General features: G+C 45.6%; 1 protein-coding gene across 1 annotated transcript in view; it reads left to right on the forward strand.

Moving 5' to 3' along the window:
• Nucleotides 1-12,281: 12,281 nt before the first annotated feature.
• The window catches only part of FAM131A (family with sequence similarity 131 member A), a 28,352-nt gene continuing 18,571 nt past the window's right edge, over nucleotides 12,282-22,062 (forward strand). The window contains exons 1-2 of the mRNA XM_015824315.1: nucleotides 12,282-12,369; nucleotides 17,910-18,092. Of these exons, the coding sequence (XP_015679801.1) occupies nucleotides 12,300-12,369; nucleotides 17,910-18,092 (253 nt within the window). The 5' untranslated portion in view covers nucleotides 12,282-12,299. The remainder of the gene's footprint in view (nucleotides 12,370-17,909; nucleotides 18,093-22,062) is intronic.

Consider the following 22,062-nt stretch of genomic DNA (forward strand, 5'->3'; position numbering starts at 1 on the left):
CCTCTCCTCCCCCTCCTCCTCCTCCTTCTCCTCCTTTCTGGAAGATCCATTACCAGCTTTAAATTGTTTGCTTTTTATATACAAAAATTATAGCATGCCTTTTCAGCATTTAAACACCGCTCAGGATGCCTAGCAGCAATTATATCTGTTTGAAAAATAAGATAATTCAGCCCCACAAAAGGCAAAGTGCGAACAATAAGGTAAAAGAAGAAGGCCACCTGATGTAATTCTGCCCCATTTAAAGGACGTTTGCACATGTTTCAGAGCGAAGCTATGAATGGCTTCCCCCGGAAAGCATGAAGTCACTTGTGTCATAATATCATTTTGCAAATGATGCAGGAAGCAGCGGCATCGTACAGCACCTGACATCCCTTTGACCCCTGTAGGAAGTAAGGAGGGTGACTGACGGATGCATGTGAGAGATACATGTGTATTAAAGGCAATCCTTGACTTGTAGCCAAGGTTATGACAGACCTTTTGACATGATGGCAGTGTTTCCATATCTAAGGAGCTGCCACAGAGAAGAAGGGGTCCACCTGTCCTCCAAAGCACCAGAGGGCAGGACAAGAAACAATGGAAGGGAAACTCATCAAAGAGAGAAGCAACCTAGAACTAAGGAGAAATTTCCTGGCAGTGAGAACAATTAACCACTGGAACGGCTTGCCTGCAGACGTTGTGGGTGCTCCATCACTGGAGGATTTTAAGAGGAGATTGGACAGCTATTTATCTGACATGGCCCAGGGTCTCCTGCCTGAGCAGGGGGTTGGACTAGAACAGAGGCCCCCAACCTTTTGGGCACCAGGGACCGGTTCCATGGAGAGAGGGTTTTTCCGCGAACCGGAGAGTGCGTGGTTTTGTGTGCTGCCTGCATCCCGCAGATGGGGCTTTGCTTGTTTGTGTGGACCAGTTGCTGGCATGCCGTGGGCCGGTACTGGTCCATGGACTGGGGGTTGGGGACCCCTGGACTAGAAGACCTCCTAGTTCAGTGGTTCTCAACCTGTGGGTCGGGACCCCATTTGGGGTCCATCGGCCATTTCACGGGGGTCGCCAAGCAAGGCTGTCCGCCATTTTTTTTGCCCACCATTTTTTCCCCTTTTCCGGCGGGTGCCTTACCTCCCTTGGGCTGGGCCAGCTGGTGGTCGGCCTGCTCCGTCTCTGCCGCTTGCCAGCTACGCCTCGGCAGGCGCAGGCGGCGGAACCACGCATGCACGGCGCTCCTGGGCAGGGAAAGTCCTCGACTTACGACCAGTTGGGTAGTCCTCGACTTACGACCGGTTTAGTCCTCGGCTTACGACCGGTTTAGTCCTCGGCTTACGACCGGTTGGGGTCGCGGCATTAAAAAGGTTGAGAACCACTGTCCTAGTTCCCTTCCAACTCTATTATTCTGTTAGACCAGACATGTCAAACTTGCGACGTCATGTGACGTCGCACGACGTATCGGAGCTTTTTCCCCATTGCCGGCAATGCGGTTTCCTGGTGACGTATCCGGCCCGCGGGCCAGCAGTTTGACACCCCTGTGTTAGGCTCTCCAGAGCTACTTACGACCCAGTTTCAAAGTTCTGACTGCCGCCATCTGGGGAGATTCCTCTATTACAGGCAGAAAACAATAAAGTAGTGTGCTTGAACGCTCCGTCTGTGGATCTGATTGCTTGCGCCTGACATAAACTCAGTCTGATGAGAAGATACTGAGGACTGGCGTCAGGGAGTATATTTAAGCCTTAAGAAAGACCGAAGGGCATAGTGTGTGTGTCAGCCTTTTGAAGTAGACCAGAGCAGGAAACTAAAAACGTGTTGTTTTTAAGTTTTTAAGAAGAGATTGGACAACTGTTTGTCTGAAATGGTGTAGGGCGCGTTCTGCCTGAGCAGGGGGTTGGACTAGAGGACCTCCAAGGTCCCTTCTGTTAATATGTGCGCTGAAGGCCTTCATTTTTATATTCCTTTGATGGGGAGGTATGGTGAGCCCAGGACATTTTAGTGCAGGGACCTTCAAACTTGGCCCTTTTATGGCTTGTGGACTTCAACTCCCAGAATTCTTCAGCCAGGCACGCGTGCCTGGCTGAGGAATTCTGGGAGTTGAAGTCCACAAGCCATAAAAGGGCCAAGTTTGAAGACCCCTATTTTAGTGGAAGAAAAGCCAGCTGTTGAATCCAGCCAGATGTTAGAGAAGACCTTCATTCCAGATGTCCTGTTCTCTCCAGAAGCAGCCCAATGTCTTGATATTAACAACTTGGTTTTTGCAGATGCTGTCTTTCAAATCCTGGGATTAATTCACTTAGCCAACTCCGGGTAGTCTGCTCTCCGCCCTCAAACAAAATATCTAATAAATCCAAAAAGTAGCTTTTTGGCTTGATCTGGCCAGATTTGTGCCATTTCCAAGAGGTTCAGGCAATAGGGAACCAGGAAGCCCATCCGGTTGCCAGCTGACCGAAGGAATTTCTGTTGGGCCTGCTCCTCTGCTGTTAGCATCTGTTGGGCCTTTGAAATTTGCAGCTGGCTGGAAGGGCTGCAAGCAGGCATGAATGCTCAAAACACCTGCTCCCCTTAACGCAGAGAAGAGGGATTTATTTAGTGATCATTTGGCTGCCAACTTCCTGCATTTCTTATTTTTGAACCACCTGGTCAAATTTAGCTGTGATTTGCAGTTCTCCAAAATTCATACTGGGATTCTCTAATATTACAACCATGCATATTTGAGAAAGATGATTAGGGGACTGGAGGCTAAAACACATAAGGGACAGTTGCTGGAATTGGGTATGTCTAGTTTAATGAAGAGAAGGACGAGGGGGGAGGGAGTCAAGCTATTCTCCAAAGCATTAACAGAGGGATAGAATCAAGATCACATGAAGTGCTAATACCACTTTACGATGCCTTGGTAAGGCCACACTTGGAATATTGCATCCAGTTTTGGTCACCACAATGTAAAAAAGTTGTTGAGACTCTAGAAAGAGTGCAGAGAAGAGCAACAAAGATGATTAGGGGACTGGAGGCTAAAGCATAGAAGGAACGGCTGCTGGAATTGGGTATGTCTACTAGTTTAATGAAGAGAAGGACGAGGGGGGACCTGATAGCAGTGTTACAATTTCTCAGGGGCTGCCCCAAAGAAGAGGGAGTCAAGCTATTCTCCAAAGCGCCTGAAGGCAGGACAAGAAGCAACGGATGGAAACTGATCAAGGAGAGAAGCAACCTAGAACTAAGGAGAAATTTCCTGACAGTTAGAACAATTAATCAGTGGAACAACCTGCCTCCAGAAGCTGTGAATGCTCCAACACTGGAAGTTTTTAAGAAGAGATTGGACAGCCATTTGTCCGAAATGGTATAGGGTTTCCTGCCTGAGCAAGGGGTTGGACTAGATGATCTCCAAGACCCCTTCCAACATTATTATTATTATTAGTATTATTGTTGCTGTTGTTGTTGTCAGTGAAATCAGTGCACTAAGGTAGTCCTCAACTTACAAGCAGAATTATTAGTGAAGTCAGTCGTGCCTGGCAATATGATCTTCTTATGCCACGGTTGTTAAGCGAATTACTGCAGTTGTTAAGTGAATCACGCCGTCGTTAATCAGATCCCCTATACAATTTGCTTGCTGGAAGTGGCTAGGAAGGCCGCACATGGTGATCACATATCTCTGGGACACTTCAATTGCCCTACATACATGCCAATGGCTAAGTGCCAGAATTTCAAACATGTGACCGTGAGGATGCTGCGGCTGTCGTAAGTATGAGGAGCGGTTGAAACTTTTTTCAGTGCCATTGTAACTATAAGCCAGGGGTCTTCAAACTTGGCAACTTGTGGACTTGTGGACTTCAACTCCCAGAATTCTGGGAATTGAAGTCCACAACTCTTAAAGTTGCCAGGTTTGAAGGCCCCTGCTATAAGCAGTTGCTAAACAAACATTTGTAAGTTGGGAACTATCTGTAAAGGCATTGTGTACATACAGGTAGTCCTTGACTTACAACCATTCATTTAGTGACTAACTGAAGTGAAGTTACCTCAGAATCCCCATGGTCATGTGATCAAAGCTTGAATGCTTGGCAACGGGTGCATATTTATGACCGTGTCCCAGATAAACATATGATTATCTTTTGCGACTATCTGACAAGCAAAGTCAACGAGGAAGCCAAATTCACTTAAGAACGGTGTTATCACTTAAAAATGTGATGCAGTATTCCAAGTGTGGCCTTACCAAGCCATTGTAAAGTGGTATTAACATTTCATGTGATCTTGATTCCATCCCTCTGTTAATGCTGCCTAGCACTGTGTTGGCCTTTTTGGCAGCTGCAGCACACGGCTGGCTCATATTTAAATGATTGTCCACTGGGACTCCGAGGTCCCTCTCACAGTTACTACTATTGAGCAAGGTACCCCCTATACTATACCTGTACATCTGGTTTTTCTTGCCTAAATGTAGAACTTTACATTTTCACCATTGAATTTCATTTTGTTAGATAGCGCCCAGTGTTCAAGTCTGTCCAGATCCTCCTGTATCCTAAGCCTGTCTTCTGGAGTGTTGGCTATTCCTGCCAGCTTGGTGTCGTCTGCAAATTTGATGAGTTCCCCATCTATTCCCTCGTCCAAATCATTGATGAAAAAAAGTTCCTGTCTTCTGGAGCAGGAAGTAACTATGTATTCTGTAAAACCCAAGCCCGTTAACTTCTTGAATACCCCATGGTGGCATTTATTATACAGAGGAGCAGATAGGTATGGCCAAATATAGAATAAACCCAAAGAGATGCAATGAGTTGGAAATCCTACTCAGTACTTAAAAGCTTTGGGTTCTACCCCCACAACCCTCACAATGAGTACAAAACCTTTTTCCCCGTGCTTTTTCCTGCAGCATTATTTGCCATTTGCTGCGGAATGACAGTTTCAATAAACAGGCAGCAAAATAACTGAAAAGTAATGTACCACATGCGAATACACAACGCCCAGGCTGCTGATCCACTGCCTTGAAAGAAAAAAAGGCAGCATGTGTGCCGTTCAGAAGCAATTATCACAAAGTTCTGTTGCTTTTTCTTTTTTTCAAAAAAGGCTTTCCAAGGAGTGTTAAGTGGTGGGTGTCAATTTTGAAGTTTTGCAAGGTTTAATTAGGGTTCCATTTCTGAATATGTACAGAGTACATGTAGTCCTTGACGTAAAACAAAGTTCACCTAGTGTTCAAAGTTACAACAACGCTGAATAAAGTGAATTATGACCCTTTTTTCCCCACTTACGGTTATTTTTCGCTTTTGGTCATGTCATCAACATTCGGACACTCGGCAACTGATTCGTATTTATGACGGTTCCTGGGATCACGTGACCCCCCCTTTAGCGACCGTCTGACAAGCAAAGCCAATGGGCTCAATTGTGGTCATAAGTCGAGGGCTACCTGTTATGCTGTTTTTCTGCTTTCAATATTTTATTCTACACTGCCCAGAGTCCCTCTGTGAGGGAGATGGGTAGTTCCTAAATACGACAAATATATGATAAATAGGTTTGTGTGTGTATGTATGTGTGTGTTTGTGTGTGTGTGTGTGTGTGTGTGTGCACGTGTGTATGTCAGGGGTCTTCAAACTTGGTCATTTTATGACTTGTGGACTTTAACTCCCAGAATTCCTCAGCCAGGCACAGTGGCTGAAGAATTCTGGGAGTTGAAGTCCACAAGTCATAAAAGGGCCAAGTTTGAAGACTCTGTCACTACCTCCATTTCTTCCCCATCTATTTGCCAAGAATTGAGAGGTCCGGATGCCATGATCTTGGTTTTCTTAATGTTGAGTTTCAAGCCAACTTTTGCACTCTCCTTCTTCACCCGCATCAAGAGGCTCTTTAGTTCCTCTTCACTTTCTGCCATTAGAGTGGTATCATCTATGTATACATATGCATTCTCTTTTTTCTATTTTCATCAGTGCCCATCATAAGCCTCAATGGCGTGTGTATCACACACCTCTCTTTCTCCCCTCCCAGGTGGCCGTGATCTGCCAGAGCTGTCCCTGTCTGAGCTCCATCCTCTGTTATTTTAAAAGAGCAGATTCTTTGGTCAAGTGCCTTATTGAAGAAATTCCCACTGCGAATTGTGTGTTTCTCCCCAGACATTGATTGCATTCACCTGACATGCTTCATCTGATGATTAAATTAACCCATTTTCTGGCTTTGCACAATGCATGGAACTGTAAGCTAATCAGACAGGCCATGATTGCCCGGCTTAGTCAGAGGAAGATTTTAACTCTAACCCTGCTTAACCTGTAAAAGTGCATTTCATAGGTCTTCACCCCATTTGGTTGCTCACCTGGTGTGAACAGAGACAGGCGCTCGAGGAAGAGAGGGAGAGAGACGGACAGAGAGAGAGAGAGAGAGAGAGAGAGAGAGAGAGAGAGAGAGAGAGAGAGTATGTGTGTGAGAAAGAATGAGAGAGAAAATAAGAAAGAGTATAAGAGCGAATGAGAGAAAAAAATGGAGAATGAGAGAATGAAAGAGATGGATAGATAGATAGATAGATAGATAGATAGATAGATAGATAGATAGATAGAATGGAAGAGAGAGAGAGATAGAATGAGTGAGAAAGAGAGAGAAAATGAGAAAGTATAAGTGAATGAGAGAAAAAAATGAGAGAATGAAAGATAGATGATAGATAGATAGATAGATTAAGAGAGAGAGAATGGAAGAGAGAGAGAATGAGAGAGAGAGAGAGAGAGAGAGAATAAGAGGAAAGAGAATAAAAGAGAGACACAGAAAAATAGAAACTGGCCTAATGGTTGAATTCCGGAGTTGAAATCCACCCACCTTAAAGTTACCAAGTTGGGGAAGCACTCCGCTAAGTCATGTTTCTAGACTGCAATGCCCAGAACGGCAGTTTCCACTTTACTTCTGAGGCCAGCTCTGCCATCCCTGAACACAAAGAACCATTCCCCACAGCTAGAAAACTAGCTGTTCAACGCAAGGCCTTCCAGACAGGCCTTCTTCCTGACATTTCGGCGTTTTTTGTGAAAGGGATGAGGCTCCCACTATGGGGGGGGGGAAACCTTAAGCATCTGAGCTGCCCCCCTCCCACTCTCGGAGCGCCTTTAAAGGCCTCGGTGTTATCACTCCTACTTGTTCTGCACTGACGTCAGTAAAGAGCCCGGCCTGTATCCTGGGAGAAATTGGTCCGTGATGACTGGTTGCCATGGAAATACACCTTGTTGCAAGCTACCAGCCCCGATCCGGCTTCCGGGGAAAAAAAGCCCCTGGCTTCAAGTCAGGAGGGCTGCTGCGATGTGGGAAGGGGCCAAGGTAAGCCTGCAGAAGAAGAATCGTTCGAGAAGGAGCCCCCCCATGGCTGTTTCCCAACAAGGGGCAGGTGGAGAGAAAGAGAGTACCCCCCGCCCTCAAGATGCCCTCCAGAGTGGTATCCATGATGGATGTGGCTTTCTCTGTACCATCAGCATCCTCCACTTCCCTGTCTCACTGTGGGGGGGCAGGCAAGGGGTGGTCTTGGGGACAAGCCGGATGTAACCTTCCACCTTTACTCTCCAGTTTTGCAAAGGGCACCCCCAGGAAAAAAGAAGTAAGGGAGAAATGTGTCCGGGGGTGTGACTGTGTGTGTGGGACGATTTTCCTATTTCTTTAGGCCTCGCTAACTTTCCGCCTTGCACTTGATCACCGCTGTGCCTTCATCTGTTCCACGTGCAAGGCTGCATCCACACAGCACTTTGACACTCAGATCAAGAGATCTGGGTAGAGATTTTTTTGGGGGGGAGGAGAGGGGTGTTTCTTTGGGCAGACGGACCAGTTGTGTGAATCCATCTTGCTGGGTTTCCTTTGTGATTGAACGCGTTGTGCTAACCCCTCCCCGCCAGCAGGTTAGATCAGTAATGAAACATGTTGCGCAGAACAGAACTCCTGTCTCTAATAGGAACTTGTAAAGATATTCCTTTATTTATTTGCATTTATTTTTTATCCCGTCGTTATTTTTGTAATAATTCGAACATACCTTATACTCCCTACCCCTTTTCCCCTGCAGCCATGACCCTGTGAGGTGGGTTGGGCTGAGAGAGAATCACTGGCCCAGAGTCACCCAGTTGGTGTTCATCCCTAAAGCAAGACTAGAATTCACAATCTCCTGGTTTCTAGTCTGGCGCCTTATATAGATTGTGAGTTCTAGTGCTGCCTGAGGCATGAAAAAGCTGGCTGGGTGATTTTTGGCCAGAGACTGTGAGTTCTAGTGCCGCCTGATGCATGAAAACCAGCCAGGTGACTTTTGGTGAATACTAGGAGACTGTGAGTTCTAGTCCTGCCTTAGGCATAAACATCTAACAAATTCTGGCTGGGGAATTCTGGGAGCTGAATCCACACATCTTAAAGTTGTCAAGGTTGAGAAAGTCTGCTCCAGGGCAAGTTTCTAGTCTGCTGTGCCCAGAAGTAGCTCAGTTCTGAGATCACCTCTGCCATCACTGAATATAAAGAACCATTCCGCACAGCTGGAAAACCAGGTGCTCAGTTTAAGGAGTTCCCATCACACTTTCTTCCTGACCTGCTAGTTTTCTTTGCAAAACAAGTTTCAAAACATGATGCTGTTATCTGTAAGGGGGAACATTAAACAACCGAGCTGTGGAATTCTGGGAGTTGAAGTCCACCCATCTTAAAGATGCCAAAGTGGAGAAACAGGAGTGTAGACGGCGGCATTTCGATCACATCAGTACAGGTACAGTCCTCGACTTACAACAGTTCGTTTAGTGACCGTTCAGAGTTACAACGGCACTGAAAAAAAGTGACTGATGACCGCTTTTCAGAGTTACGACCCTTGCAGCATCCTCATGATCATGTGATTAAGATTCAGAGGCTTGACAACTGGCTCATATTTATGACCGTGGCTTTGTCCTGAAGTCACGTGATCCCGTTTGGCGACCTTCTGACAAGCAAAGCCAATGGGGGAAGCCAGATTCACTTAACCATCGGGATAGTAACCTATCAACTGCAGTGATTCGCTTAACAACTGTGGCAAAACTCACTTAACAAATGTCTCACTTGACGGCAGATCTTTTGGATTCAATTGTGGTCGTAAGTTCAGGACTACCTGTAATAGCACTCCCTCTTCCCTACCAGCACCGAGGCTAGAAATAAAAAGGAACATAATCTCTAATAAACACTGCATTCCTTCCCCATTTGCCGTATGTTGCTGTACACCGAACTCCCTAAAGTTTTATGCCCACCCACATTTATTCTCTTTTATCCAGGCATCTAATACACTTTACGGTCCTGTAAACGAATTACCGAAACAATCAACACAGTAAAGGCACAGCTGGTGCTTCTTCACCCTCATAATTTTTATTTTTTTCTGGTTCCCAAATCCCTATAATAGGAAGGTCAAGGCACAGGAGCTTTTTGGAAAGCACAGTGATTAGCATCCAAGGAAAGAAATAGCCCAGAAGTAAATTGCAGGGGAAAAAAAGACTTTAAAAATTCAAAGTATGGGCAAATAATTCATAAGGCAGGGAAGAACGGAAAGTGCCAAGCTCTCCGTTATATTCATAATATTTCTATACAGCCGACTGGAAGTTTTTAAGAAGAGACTGGACAGCCATTTGTCTGAAATGGTATAGGGTTTCCTGCCTGAGCAGGGAGCTGGACTAGATGACCTCCTAGGTCCCTTCCAGCTCCGTTATTCTGTTAATCTGAATGAATGAAGACGTCAAATCCCTGCAGGTGACCTTCAGCCTGGCCTTGCACAACATTCAAAACTGCTAAAAGGAATCCACCAAACCCAGTTAAAAGCTAGCCAATTTCAAATGGACCTAGATCAGTGGTTCTCAACCTTTTTAATGCCGCGACCCCCAACCGGTTGTAAGTCGAGGACTAAACCGGTCGTAAGTCGAGGACTTTCCCTGCCCGGGAGCGCAGCGCATGCGTGGTTCCACCCCCTGCGCCGGCCGAGGCGTAGCTGGCAAGCGGCAGAGACGGAGCAGGCCGACCACCAGCTGGCCCAGCTCAAGGGAGGTAAGGCACCCGCCGGAAAAGGGGGAAAAAATGGCGGACAGCCTTGCTTGGCGACCCCCGTGAAATGGTCGATCGACCCCAAATGGGGTCGCGACCCATAGGTTGAGAACCGCTGACCTAGATGGTCTGAACCCAACTTTTTTCTATGCATTAATCTTCTTGCTTGCCTGGGAAGGCAGAGCAGGTGATGGTTTGACTTCCCCCCCATTTCATGCGCAGCAGTCATGCCGTATTTATTGCTTGGCAAGGAATCGTCTTTTGTTGAGCTTGATCCCAAGCCTGTGGGATTCGATAAAGAACGGTCACGGTCCTTCTTCTTTTCTTCTGTGGCTGCCCTTCAGAAGGTGATCCCGTTTTGGAGTGAAGAGGAGAGAGAAAAAGACAACTGGAGGGAGGCTGATCAAAGCGGGAGAGAAAGGTGCCAAACTTATTCTTAGAATGAGCCAGATCTCAAAAGGGGATATTGCCAAGGGCAAATGGTTATGGGTAGTCCTTGACTTACCACCGTAACGGAAGCTGCAAATTACGGTTGTAAGCAGTGGTGGGATTCAAATGTGTGAACAACCGGTTCTCTGCGGGGATGCCGCTTCCGGACGTCCGTTCTGGGCCTGGGCAACAAAGAAATTAGCTACCGGTTCTGCCAAAGTGAACTGGCTGAATCCCACCACTGGCTGTAAGTCATGACAGTCATGAGGCAGGTCATCACGTGACCGACCCAGTTTTATGAGCTGTCAAGTGAACCCGTCTTCCCCCATTGACTTTGCTTGTCAGAGGGTCGCAAAAGGGGATCACACGACCCCGGAGCACAGCGACCGTCATAACTACATGCCAAGCATCTGAATCTTGATCACGTGACCACGAGGATGCTGCAATGGTGTGAAAAATTCTCGTAAGTCATTTTTTTCCAGTGCTGTTGTTAAGTTCGACTACCTGTAATCTAGCCAAGACAAGGAACTCTTGCAGTGATTGGATGGCTTAAATGGGAGAGGAGGAAAAATTCAGCCCATGAGCTTCCACGGTGAAGGTAGACTTGACTATGGGCCTTCCCAGTGTTGAAGGAAGTGTCTTCATCATGGTTCAGTCCAAGCCGGGGATAAACAACATGGTGACTGCTTTAGAAAGAAGGTTGCAGTTTATTGAAGAGGAGAGCCAGACAGGAAGATGGCTCTGGAAGAAGAGAGAGAGAGAGAGCACGTGTAGGGAGTGGGTTTTTATATCCTCTGGAGCCTTTTGTTTGGAGTTGTTTCCTGTTCCTGTTTGAGGCTTTGTATTTCCTGTGTCGTGTATTCTGACCTGAGTCTGAGTGTGCCCTTTGGCATCTGTGAGTTAATTCTATTATGTCCTGTCTTAGATTTTGGGCGGGGTATGTAGATTTTAGGTGTCTTTGTCTTCTTAATCTTCTAGCTGGGGCTTCCAACCTTCCTGGATTATTTACTTCTGCATTTCTACAGAGCTGGTTTCTGTTTGGGGGAGGGAGACTTGGGGCTATTAAGAAAACTGGGCATGCTTTTCTGCCTCTTTAAGATCCTTTGACAAAATATATTTTTCTGCCCTTTTCATATTTCCTTCTCTGGGGGGGGGGCTGACTTCCCACAACAGTCTTCTCCAGTCTATAACCCCACATCTTTCTCACTGGCAGGCTGGCTGATAAGCTGATATGGAACATAATTGGAACTGTTTTGAAGGCAAGACTTGTAATTTATTTATTTTTACTATTTTACTATTAAGGGAAAGCCATCCAAATCCCAACACTATCTCACAAACGTGTGCACGCTGAGATATCCATCCAGAGCAGGGATGGGGAACGATGGCCCTTTTATGACTTGTGGACTTCAACTCCCAGAATTCCTGAATCTGGAAGGGACCTTGGAGGTCTTCTAGTCCAACCCCCTGCTCAAGCAGGAAACCCTGTACTATTTCAGACAAATGGCTGCCCAGTCTTTTCTTAAAAACTTCCAGTGATGGAGCACCCACAACTTCTTGAGGAATTCGTTCTACTGATTTAACAATTCTTACTGTCAGGAAGTTTCTCCTTAGTTCTAGGCTGCTTCTCTCCTTGATTGGTTTCCATCCATTGATTCTTGTTTTGCCTTCAGGGGCTTTGAAGAATAGGTTGACCTAGGTCAGAGGTCTTCAAACTTGGCCCTTTTATGACTTGTGGACTTCAACTCCCAGAATTCCTCAGCCAGGCAAGCTGGCTGAGGAATTCTGGGAGTTGAAGTCCACAGGTCATAAAGGGGCCATCGTTCCCCACCTTTGAGCTAGAGGCAAGCTGGGAGTTTCTAAGTGTACCGTCTTAATGACCTCTGCTTTCTTTTCTTGCACAGGTAAATGTTGAAGACACCATCGAAATGCTACCCAAGTCCCGGCGAGCGCTCACCATTCAGGAAATTGCAGCCCTCGCTCGATCTTCCTTGCACGGTAAGATGTAGAAAACGGCAGCCATATTCTCACAACCGTGTGAGTTTTAACTTTAGCAATAGCTTGGGGGGGGGCATTATTTAGGGCTGTGTGCAAGTCCAAGAAATGTGGGCTGAGCAAATCTGGCCGAGATTTGATGACTGAAGGGTAAGTGAAGTAGCCAATCCAAAGGATGTAGAACCCAATCTGGATTTGGTAAAAGAGGCTTCAGATTCGCCACAGTGCCTACGTGCAGATGAACTTCAGATTCGATCTGGATATTGATTTATTTTATTAGAAAAAGGGTACAGGTGTAGCTCCCGACTTACAGCCAGAATGGAACCCAAAATTTCTGTTGCAAAGCGAGACAGTGGCTAAGTGAATTTTGCCCCATTTTACGTGGCACGGTCGTTAAGCGAATCACTGCAGTTGATGAGTTACTAACCCGGTGGTTAAGTGAATCTGGCTTCCCCCCTTGACTTTGCTTGTCAGAAGGGGATCATGTGACCTCAGATCAAAGCCACGGTCATAAGTATGAGCCAGTTGCCAAGCCTCTGAATCTTAATCACATGATCATGAGGATGCTGCAAGGGTCGTAACTCTGAAAAGCGGTCATAAGTCACTTTTTTTCAATGCTGTTGTAACTCTGAACGGTCACTAAACAAACTGTTGTAAGTCGAGGACTGTACCTGTACTGATGTGATCAAAATGCCGCTGTCTACACTCCTGTTTCTCCACTTTGGCATCTTTAAAATGGGTGGACTTCAACTCCCAGAATTCCCCAGCTCAGTAGTTTAATGTTCCCCCTTACAGGTAGCGTCATGTTTTTAAACTTGTTTTGCAAAGAAAGCTAGCATGTCAGGAAGAAAGTGTGATAGGAACTCCTTAAACTGAGCAGCTAGTTTTCTAGCTGCGGGGAATGGTTCTTTATATTTAGTGATGACAGAGATGATCTCAGAATTAAGCTACTTCTGTGCACAGCAGACTAGAAACTTGCCCTGGGGGAGAGCTTCTCAACCTTGACAACTTTAAGATGTGTGGATTCAACTCCCAGAATTCCCCAGCAAAGACCAGGGGCAGGCAACTTTGGCTCTTTTATGACTCGTGGACTTCAACTCCCAGAATTCCTGAGCCAGCATGGGGGAACTATGGCCCCTTCATGACTCGTGGACTTCAACTCCCAGAATTCCTGAGCCAGCATGGGGGAACTATGGCCCCTTCATGACTTGTGGACTTCAACTCCCAGAATGCCTGAGCCAGCATGGGGGAACTATGGCCCCTTTATGACTTGTGGACTTCAACTCCCAGAATTCCTGAGCCAGCCTGGCTCAGCTTGGAAACCTCTCCCTTTCCCCTCAGCATGGCTGGTTCAGGAATTCTGGGAGTTGAAGTCCACGAGTCATAAAAGAGCCAAGGTTGCCTACCCCTGTGTTAGACGGTAACACAGTTGTGAAGTGAATCTGGCTCCCCCATTGACTTTGTCAGAAGGTTGCAGAAGGTGGATCACATGACCTGTCATAAATATGAGTCAGTTGCCAAGCATCTGAATTTTGATCACGTGACCCTGAGGATGTTGCAAGGGTCTTAAGTGTGAAAAATGATCATAAACTCATTTTTTTCAGTGCTGTTGTAACTTCGAACGGTCACTAAATGAACTGTCGTAAGTCGAGGACTAATTGCATTGGTTTATTTTATCACTGTGTAACGGAAAGGGTATTAATAGTCCAATCTGGCGTTAGGCTCTGTCTTGGCATATTAGGCTCCAATTAAGCATACTGAGGTTGTAATATCATTTTAAGACAATTTATTGGAAACATTTTAATAAAAAGGATTCACTCTCTGCAACAGAGAGAAAACCGAGAGCAAAGGGCTTGCATTTGCTTTTTGCACAACAAAGAAAGTTCAAAGAAAAAAATGGATTGGTAAAGAAGAATGCATAAGATATATAGCAATTTAACAAATTAACTTTTACAAATATAAATGAAATATAAACTGATCAGAGAAGATCAGAGGTAGATGTCGTAAGATAGATAAGCAGTATAGTATTTTTATAACGCATGAAATATGAAAACATTGGGACGGTGCATCTAAATGGAAAACCTGGATATTTAGATATATTGAGCAAATTATGACTGATAAGAAGTTTGAATATTAAGGGGAAATTAAGTTTAAATAAGAACTATGAGAATAGGATATACGGCGAACTAATAAGATGATTTTTAGAAAAATAACACAAGTTGATAAGAAAAAATGTCACACATGGACATTATTATTTGTACAAACATGAAAAAAATGTTTATATTTAACCATTTATGCACTGAAAATACTAAGAATATATTTGTTTAAAGTTGAAGAAGGAGGATATTATTGGGAGAAGGGAAGATCAAAGAAATACACTATTAATTAATATACTAATTATGGAATTACAAAAAAATAATTATTATTGACTAATTAACTACTATTGATTGTTTTTTCAAAATATATGAACCAAGACAACACGCTGTACACTAGGCACTAAGGATTGTTACTGTAAAAAAATCAATAAAACGTTTCTTAAAAAAAGAAAAGAAAAAAAAAGAACGTATCCTGCCCCATTACCTCAGGGAAATAAGCCATCCAATAATAGGTAAACATAAGAATTGGAAAGAACATAGGAAAAAAAAGAAATTAGCGTGGGAAGAAACCGCATGAGTCCCATAGACTCGTTGTAAAAAGACGCAGTTGCCTTCAGTTGAAACAGTTAGTGCATACAAAACAATGCAGGTAGTCCTCGACTTACGACAGTTCATTTAGTGACCGTTCGAAGTTACAACGGCACTGAAAAAAGGGACTTAGGACCGTTTTTCATACTTAAGGCGGCATCCCCATGGTCACATGATCAAAATTCAGATGCTTGGCAACTGGTCCATATTTATGACGGTTGCTGTGTCCCTGGGGTCATGTGATCCCCTTTTGCAACGTTCTGACAAGCCAAGTCAATGCATTTAACAATTGTGTTGCTAACTTAACGACTGCAATGACTCCCTTAACAACCGTGGCAAGAAAGGTCGTAAAATGGAGCCAAACTTACTTAACAAGTGTCTCACTTAACAACATACATTTTGGGCTCAATTGTGGTCGTAAGCCGAGCGCTACCTGTATAACGGGGCCCACATGGCTTGGCCCTCAGAAGGAGAGCTAATTTAGTGTTGTGACTGATGGACTGGAAAACAGGAAGTTTTATTGAGTTTTGCCTTAGGCACGAAGCCAGTTGGAAGACTTTGGGACAATCACTCCCTCTCTGAGCCTTAGAAAGAAGACCTCAAGGGCAAATGACTTCTGAAAATCTTGCTAAGAAAACTGAATGGATGTGTCCATAAAGCTGCCAAGAATGAAGGCTGGCTCAAATAGCAAAATGAAGAGGACACTCAAAAAGGGCACTGGAAAATATTCTGGAATAGAATAGAGTAGAGTAGAGTAGAGTAGAGTAGAGTAGAGTAGAGTAGAGTAGAGTAGAGTAGAGTAGAGTAGAGTAGAGTAGAATAGAATCTGGAAGGGAACTTGGAGGTCTTCTAGTCCAGCCCCCTGCTCAAGCAGGAGAACCTATACCAGTGATGGCGAACCTTTTAGAGACCGAGTGCCCAAACTGCGACCCAAAACCCACTTACCCATTGTTGGGTGCCGGGTAGGTGTGGCCCATTAGGTGGGTGTGGCCCATTGGGTGGGCGTGGCTGCGGTGGTAACAGCAGACTGGGTGGGACTAAAAAGTTCAATCAATCAATTCCAACTTTGCAAGATCTTTTTTTTCCCGCGAGAAGTTGAAATTGACTGATTGATTGAACCTTTTTTTTTTTTTTTGCACACGGCGGCGGAGGCCTAAAGCGAAAAGGTTTTATAAAACCCAGCTGAAGGCCTAGGACTGGGGCGACGGCGCACGTGCCCACAGAGAGGGCTCAGAGTGCCACCTCTGGCACCTGTGCCATAGGTTCGCCACCACTGACCTATACCATTTCAGACAAGTTACTGTCCAGTCTCTTCTTAAAAACCTCCAGTGATGGAGCGCCCACGATTTCTGGAGGCAAGCTGTTCCACTGGTTAATTGTCCTCACTGTCAGGAAGTTTCTCCTTAATTCCAGGTTGCTTCTCTCTTTGGTCAGTTTCCAACCATTGTTTCTTGTCCTGCCCTCTGGTGCTTTGAAGAATAATATGACCCCCTCTTCTTTGTGGCAGCCTCTCAAATACTGGAATACTGCTATCATTGTCTCCCCTATTTCTTCTTTTCTTTAGACTAGCCAAACCCAAGTCCTGCAGCCGTTCTTCGTTTGTTTTAATCTTCGGGCCTTTGATCATTTTAGTTGTTCTTCTTTGAACTTTTTCCAAAGTCTCAACATCTGTTTTGTACTATGATGACCAGAATTGGTTGCAGATTTGGAGAACATCATATTTGGCCTTAGAAACAGGGTGTGTGTGGGGGGTGGTGGCTCAAAAAATCCAGATAGTTTCCTGGTTAATGCCTTCATTTATAAAGCTTTTGAATTGTATTGTACCATTGTGTTTATTTGTAGCAATTTAAAGTTTTACATATGTATATGTATTTGTTTCAGCCTGCTATTGTTGCTTTGTTTCTCTTGCTGCAATCTTTTGAAGATCTCCCCATTGGTAGGTCAACCTGATCCATATGCCTCTAAAGCAGTATTTTTCAATTTTGGCAACCGGAAGATTTGTGGGCTTCTCCAGCAAACATGAATTCTGGGAGTTGAAGTTCACCTGTCTTCCAGTTGCCAAGATTGAAAAACAGTGCTCTTAAAACCTGTTTCTCCACAGCCTAATAAATTAAGTGGCTTTTCTCCTTTCCAGCAAATGCTGTCTGTCCACGTTGCAAATATGAAAACATTTAAAAATATGAATGCATGCAGAAACAAAGCATATTTTAATTAACAAAGGTCATGTCAGTTGCACGGAAGGGATGAAGGAAGGCCAAAACAAGCCACGAATCAGAGATTTAGCTCAGGGGTAGGCAACCTGGGCTCTTTTATGACTCGTGGACTTCAACTCCCAGAATTCCTGAGCCAGCACGGCTCAGCTTGGAAACCTCTCCCTTTCCCCTCAGCTTGGCTGGCTGAGGAATTCTGGGAGTTGAAGTCCACGAGTCAAAAAAGAGCCAAGGTTGCCTACCCCTGTTCTATACCATACCATCTCAGACAAGTGACTGTCTAGCCCAGGGGTGGGCAACCTTGGCTCTTTTATGACTCGTGGACTTCAACTCCCAGAATTCCTGAGCCAGCCACGCTGAGGGGAAAGGGAGAGGTTTCCAAGCTGAGCCATGCTAGCTCTGGAATTCTGGGAGTTGAAGTCCACGAGTCACAAAAGAGCCAAGGTTGCCTACCCCTGATTTAGCTCTTTTAGAAGAGCGGATGTTCCTAAGAACACGAAATAAGTTCAGCGTGTATCGAAATTTAAAGTTCCTTAATTCAGTTGTTGCCAGGATCCTTCACAGGTTGGGGAGAGTCCTGAAAGTGGAAAGAGGCACCGTCTCAGCGACCTGAGGGCATCTCCAGCTAACTCTGACTGTTCGGTTGCAGGTATTTCCCAGGTGGTGAAGGACCATGTGACCAAGCCCACCGCTATGGCGCAAGGCAGGGTGGCCCACCTGATCGAGTGGAAGGGATGGTGCAAACCCATCGATTCTCCTGCCACCCTGGAAAGCACTTTCAACTCCTATTCGGATCTCAGTGAAGGAGAGCAGGAGGCCAGGTTTGCTGCAGGTGGGACTGCGAGGGAGGGGAAAACAGGTGGGGACAGGAGCTCTCTCAGGCTAGATCAGTGTTTCTCAATTAAGATGTGTGGACTTCAACTCCCAGAATTCCACAGCCAGCAAGCGTGGACTTCAGTTCTCAGAATTCCACAGCCAACATGTGTGGACTTCAACTCCCAGAATTCCACAGCCAGCATGTGTGGACTTCAACTCCCAGAATTCCACACCAGCATGTATGGATTTCAATTCCCAGAATTCCACAGCCAGCATGTGTGTAGTTCAGTTCCCAGAATTCCACAGCCAGCATACGTGGACTTCAACTCCCAGAATTCCACAATCAGCATCTGTGGACTTCAACTCCCATAATTCCACAGCCAGCATGTGTGGGTTTCAGTCTCAGAATTCCACTGTCAGCATCTGTGGACTTCAGCTCTCAGAATTCCACAGCCAGCATGCGTGGACTTCAGCTCCCAGCATTCCACAGCTAGCATGCATGGACTTCAGCTCCCAGAATTCCGCACCAGTATCTGTGGACTTCAGCTCCCAGAATTCCACAGCCAGCATCTGTGGACTTCAGCTCCCAGAATTCCACAGCCAGCATGTGTGTAGTTCAGTTCCCAGAATTCCACAGCCAGCATGCGTGGACTTCAACTCCCAGAATTCCACAGCCAGCATGTGTGGACTTCAACTCCCAGAATTCCACACCAGCATGTATGGATTTCAATTCCCAGAATTCCACAGCCAGCATGTGTGTAGTTCAGTTCCCAGAATTCCACAGCCAACATGTGTGGACTTCAACTCCCAGAATTCCACAGTCAACATGCGTGGACTTGAGCTCCCAGAATTCCACAGCCAGCATGTGTGGGCTTCAGTCTCAGAATTCCACAGTCAGCATCTGTGGACTTCAGCTCCCAGAATTCCACAGCCAACATGCGTGGACTTCAGCTCCCAGAATTCCACAGCCAGCATGCGTGGACTTCAACTCCCAGCATTCCACACCAGCATGTATGGATTTCAATTCCCAGAATTCCACAGCCAGCATGTGTGTAGTTCAGTCTCAGAATTCCACAGTTAGCATCTGTGGACTTCAGCTCCCAGAATTCCACAGCCAACATGCGTGGACTTCAGATCCTAGAATTCCACAGCCAGTATCTGTGGACTTCAGTTCCCAGAATTCCACAGCCAGCATGTATGAATTTCAGTTCCCAGAATGCGACAGTCAGCATGTTAGTTGGGGGATTCTGGGAGTTGAAGTCCACTCATTTCCATGTTGTCACGGTTGAGAAACTCTGGTCTAGTCTATGCCAGAAATCTAATGCCAGATCTGAGTTGCACGAGCCAAGGTTGATACTATGTGGAAGCAAAGAAAGAGTCGTTTCTCTCTCTCTTTCTCTCTTTTCTCCCATCTCGCACTTTGTGTTGGTTTTGCACCAAATCTCGGCACCCATACTTTCCTGGGTTTGAGGAGAGGGGCTCCTCTTTCCTGGGTACTTAGTAAACAATATTTAGTCGCCGGTTTGTGGTGCATTTGGGGGAAAGACCCACCTCTACTAAACAGTTGCCGAGTAGTGGGAGGCAGATGGTGTGATTTACAGGCAACATGGGTTGTGCTCACCTTGGCATTCTTCCTCATGGTTAAGTTAACCGTTGCTTATTCGATTAAGCCCATTTTCTTTTATGCTCACGGGATACACGGATCTATTACTAAACTGGTGAATCGGCAGCTATTGAACTGCTGAGATCATGGAACCCTCTCAGCCTTCAGTGTCATGGTTCCGATTAGGGGAATACTTCAAAGAACCCCGAGGCATTGTTTATCTTAAAATCTCTTTATTAGTACAGCACCCTTCCGCGCGAACATGGGGGATGCCAAGATCTGAATTCCCCTCCCCTGAGCACATAGTATTCAAGCACAATTCCCTCCTCCAATTAGCCGTCATAAATCACGTTCTCCAATCAGTTCGAAGGGCAAAGTTTCCCTTCCGTTCTGTAGCCATCGGTTTCTTATCTTAACTAATCCCCACACACATTCTTTCTCCTCTCCTCCTAGCATCATCTAATTCAGGGGTAGTCAACCTTGGCTCTTTTATGACTCGTGGACTTCAACTCCCAGAATTCCTGAGCCAGCTTAGCTGGCTCAGGAATTCTGGGAGTTGAAGTCCACGAGTCATAAAAGAGCCAAGGTTGACTACCCTTGATCTAATTTAACTCACATAGCTTATACAGAGAGTGGCTGCCTCTTCATATTTTGTCAAAGCAAGGACATCCAATGTTAGCAGCGTTGACATTCAGATCTTCTGAAGAAGTTCAGGAGGCCATTTGATGACATCCCCAGAAGGGACACAGCCATTTTTAGGGGTCTTTTGGCGAGAGTTGGAAATGGACATGGCAACCTTTTACGGAGCAATTTGGCTGCAGTCGCCACCCTTAAAACCTTCCCTTCAGCCCCTCCAAATGGTATAAACCCATACTTCAGAAATACATCTGTTATGGTGCCTGCTTTTTGGGGGGGGTGTGTAACCTCACTGAGGCCCACATATGCTTTGTAAATTGTTCACAAAGTTGGCTGGTGCCGAGGGAATGAGCTGGAAACCAAACCGATGGAGAAATGAATTCCAGGCTGGTGTTTGGAGGTCAGCGTCATGATAGTTTAATTGGATTTTGTCTGGATATTTTATAAATGTTCCCCACTGCTCATTTGCTACCTTAATCAGATCCTAGTAGAAGTAAGTGTAGGGAGTGAGTTCATTAAGACTTAATGAGTTCATTAAGACTGATTCCTAGCTACGGCTTGTTTCTGAGTGGTTCCTGATGAATAACAGGGGAACTTGCTTGCAAATAGAAATAAATATGCATAGGAAAACCTTACATTAAAATCGAGGGAAATCACCGGCCCAGATGCTAGAGTTTCACACAAACAGACCTCTTTACTTCCATTCACACAACTCAGGGAAATTAACTTCTTACTGGAACCCAAAGTTTTCCATTTTAGCCTGGTTTGAAACCATGGTGCATGTAACTTCATTCACTTATATCAGGGTGGGGAACTACGGCTGTCTTGCCTCCAGCGTATAATTTGTGTACATAGCAAAAATAGAACAATGGTCCTTTAATGACCTGCGGACTTCAACTCCCAGAATTACTGAGAACAGCATGGGAATGCTGGGAACTGAAGTCCACAAGTCATAAAGGGGGCCATAGTTCTCCACCTCTGACTTGGGTGAATACTGGTTATGCTTGAGGACAAAGAGACTCATAGACCAGCATAAGATCTAAGGGGGGTACTAGATTAGAAACAGGTTGTTTGTACTATAATGTCATTGCGACGGATTGTATTTGTTTTGTTGTCGTAATGTGTGTTTTGCTTTTTCGGTAAATTCCCCAATAGATGGGCTATTCCAGGCCTCCACCTCACCATGGGGCCAGATAAAATTGCCTCTGCATAAGAAGTAGTCCTGCTATAAATACTTCAAAACCTCCTCCTGGAGGGGAGCAACAGAAACAGACGGTAAAGTGGGTGTGTGGGGTTTCTAACGATGCTTTGAGCTCTAAGCACATATAAGCGCTTACAAGCAGCATCCTGCATACCAGGGAGCGAGCTTCCTGTGATCTTCTTGGCTGTCCTTACCACTCTGTGTATGGACTTAACTTAACTTTTAAAGCGCTCCATGGCAATGGACCTAGGTATTTGCAAGACCGCCTCCTACCAAATATCTCCCTTCGACCAGTCCGCTCCCACAGAGAGGGCCTCCTTAGGGTACCGTCGGCCAGCCAATGCCGACTGGCGACCCCCAGGGGGAGAGCCTTCTCTGTGGCAGCTCCTGCCCTCTGGAATGACCTGCCCCCTGACCTACGTACAATTGCGGACCTGCGCCTCTTCCGCCGAGCCCTGAAAACTCATCTGTTCCATGCGGCCGGCCTGGCGTAGTTTTGATTGGGTTTTGTTAGGGGTTTTATATTTTAGAGCAGGCTTTTATGTA

This window comes from Protobothrops mucrosquamatus, unplaced genomic scaffold, assembly GCF_001527695.2.
Source record: "Protobothrops mucrosquamatus isolate PMUCROS unplaced genomic scaffold, P.Mucros_1.0 scaffold2199, whole genome shotgun sequence".
In the NCBI taxonomy this organism is placed as follows: domain Eukaryota; kingdom Metazoa; phylum Chordata; class Lepidosauria; order Squamata; family Viperidae; genus Protobothrops; species Protobothrops mucrosquamatus.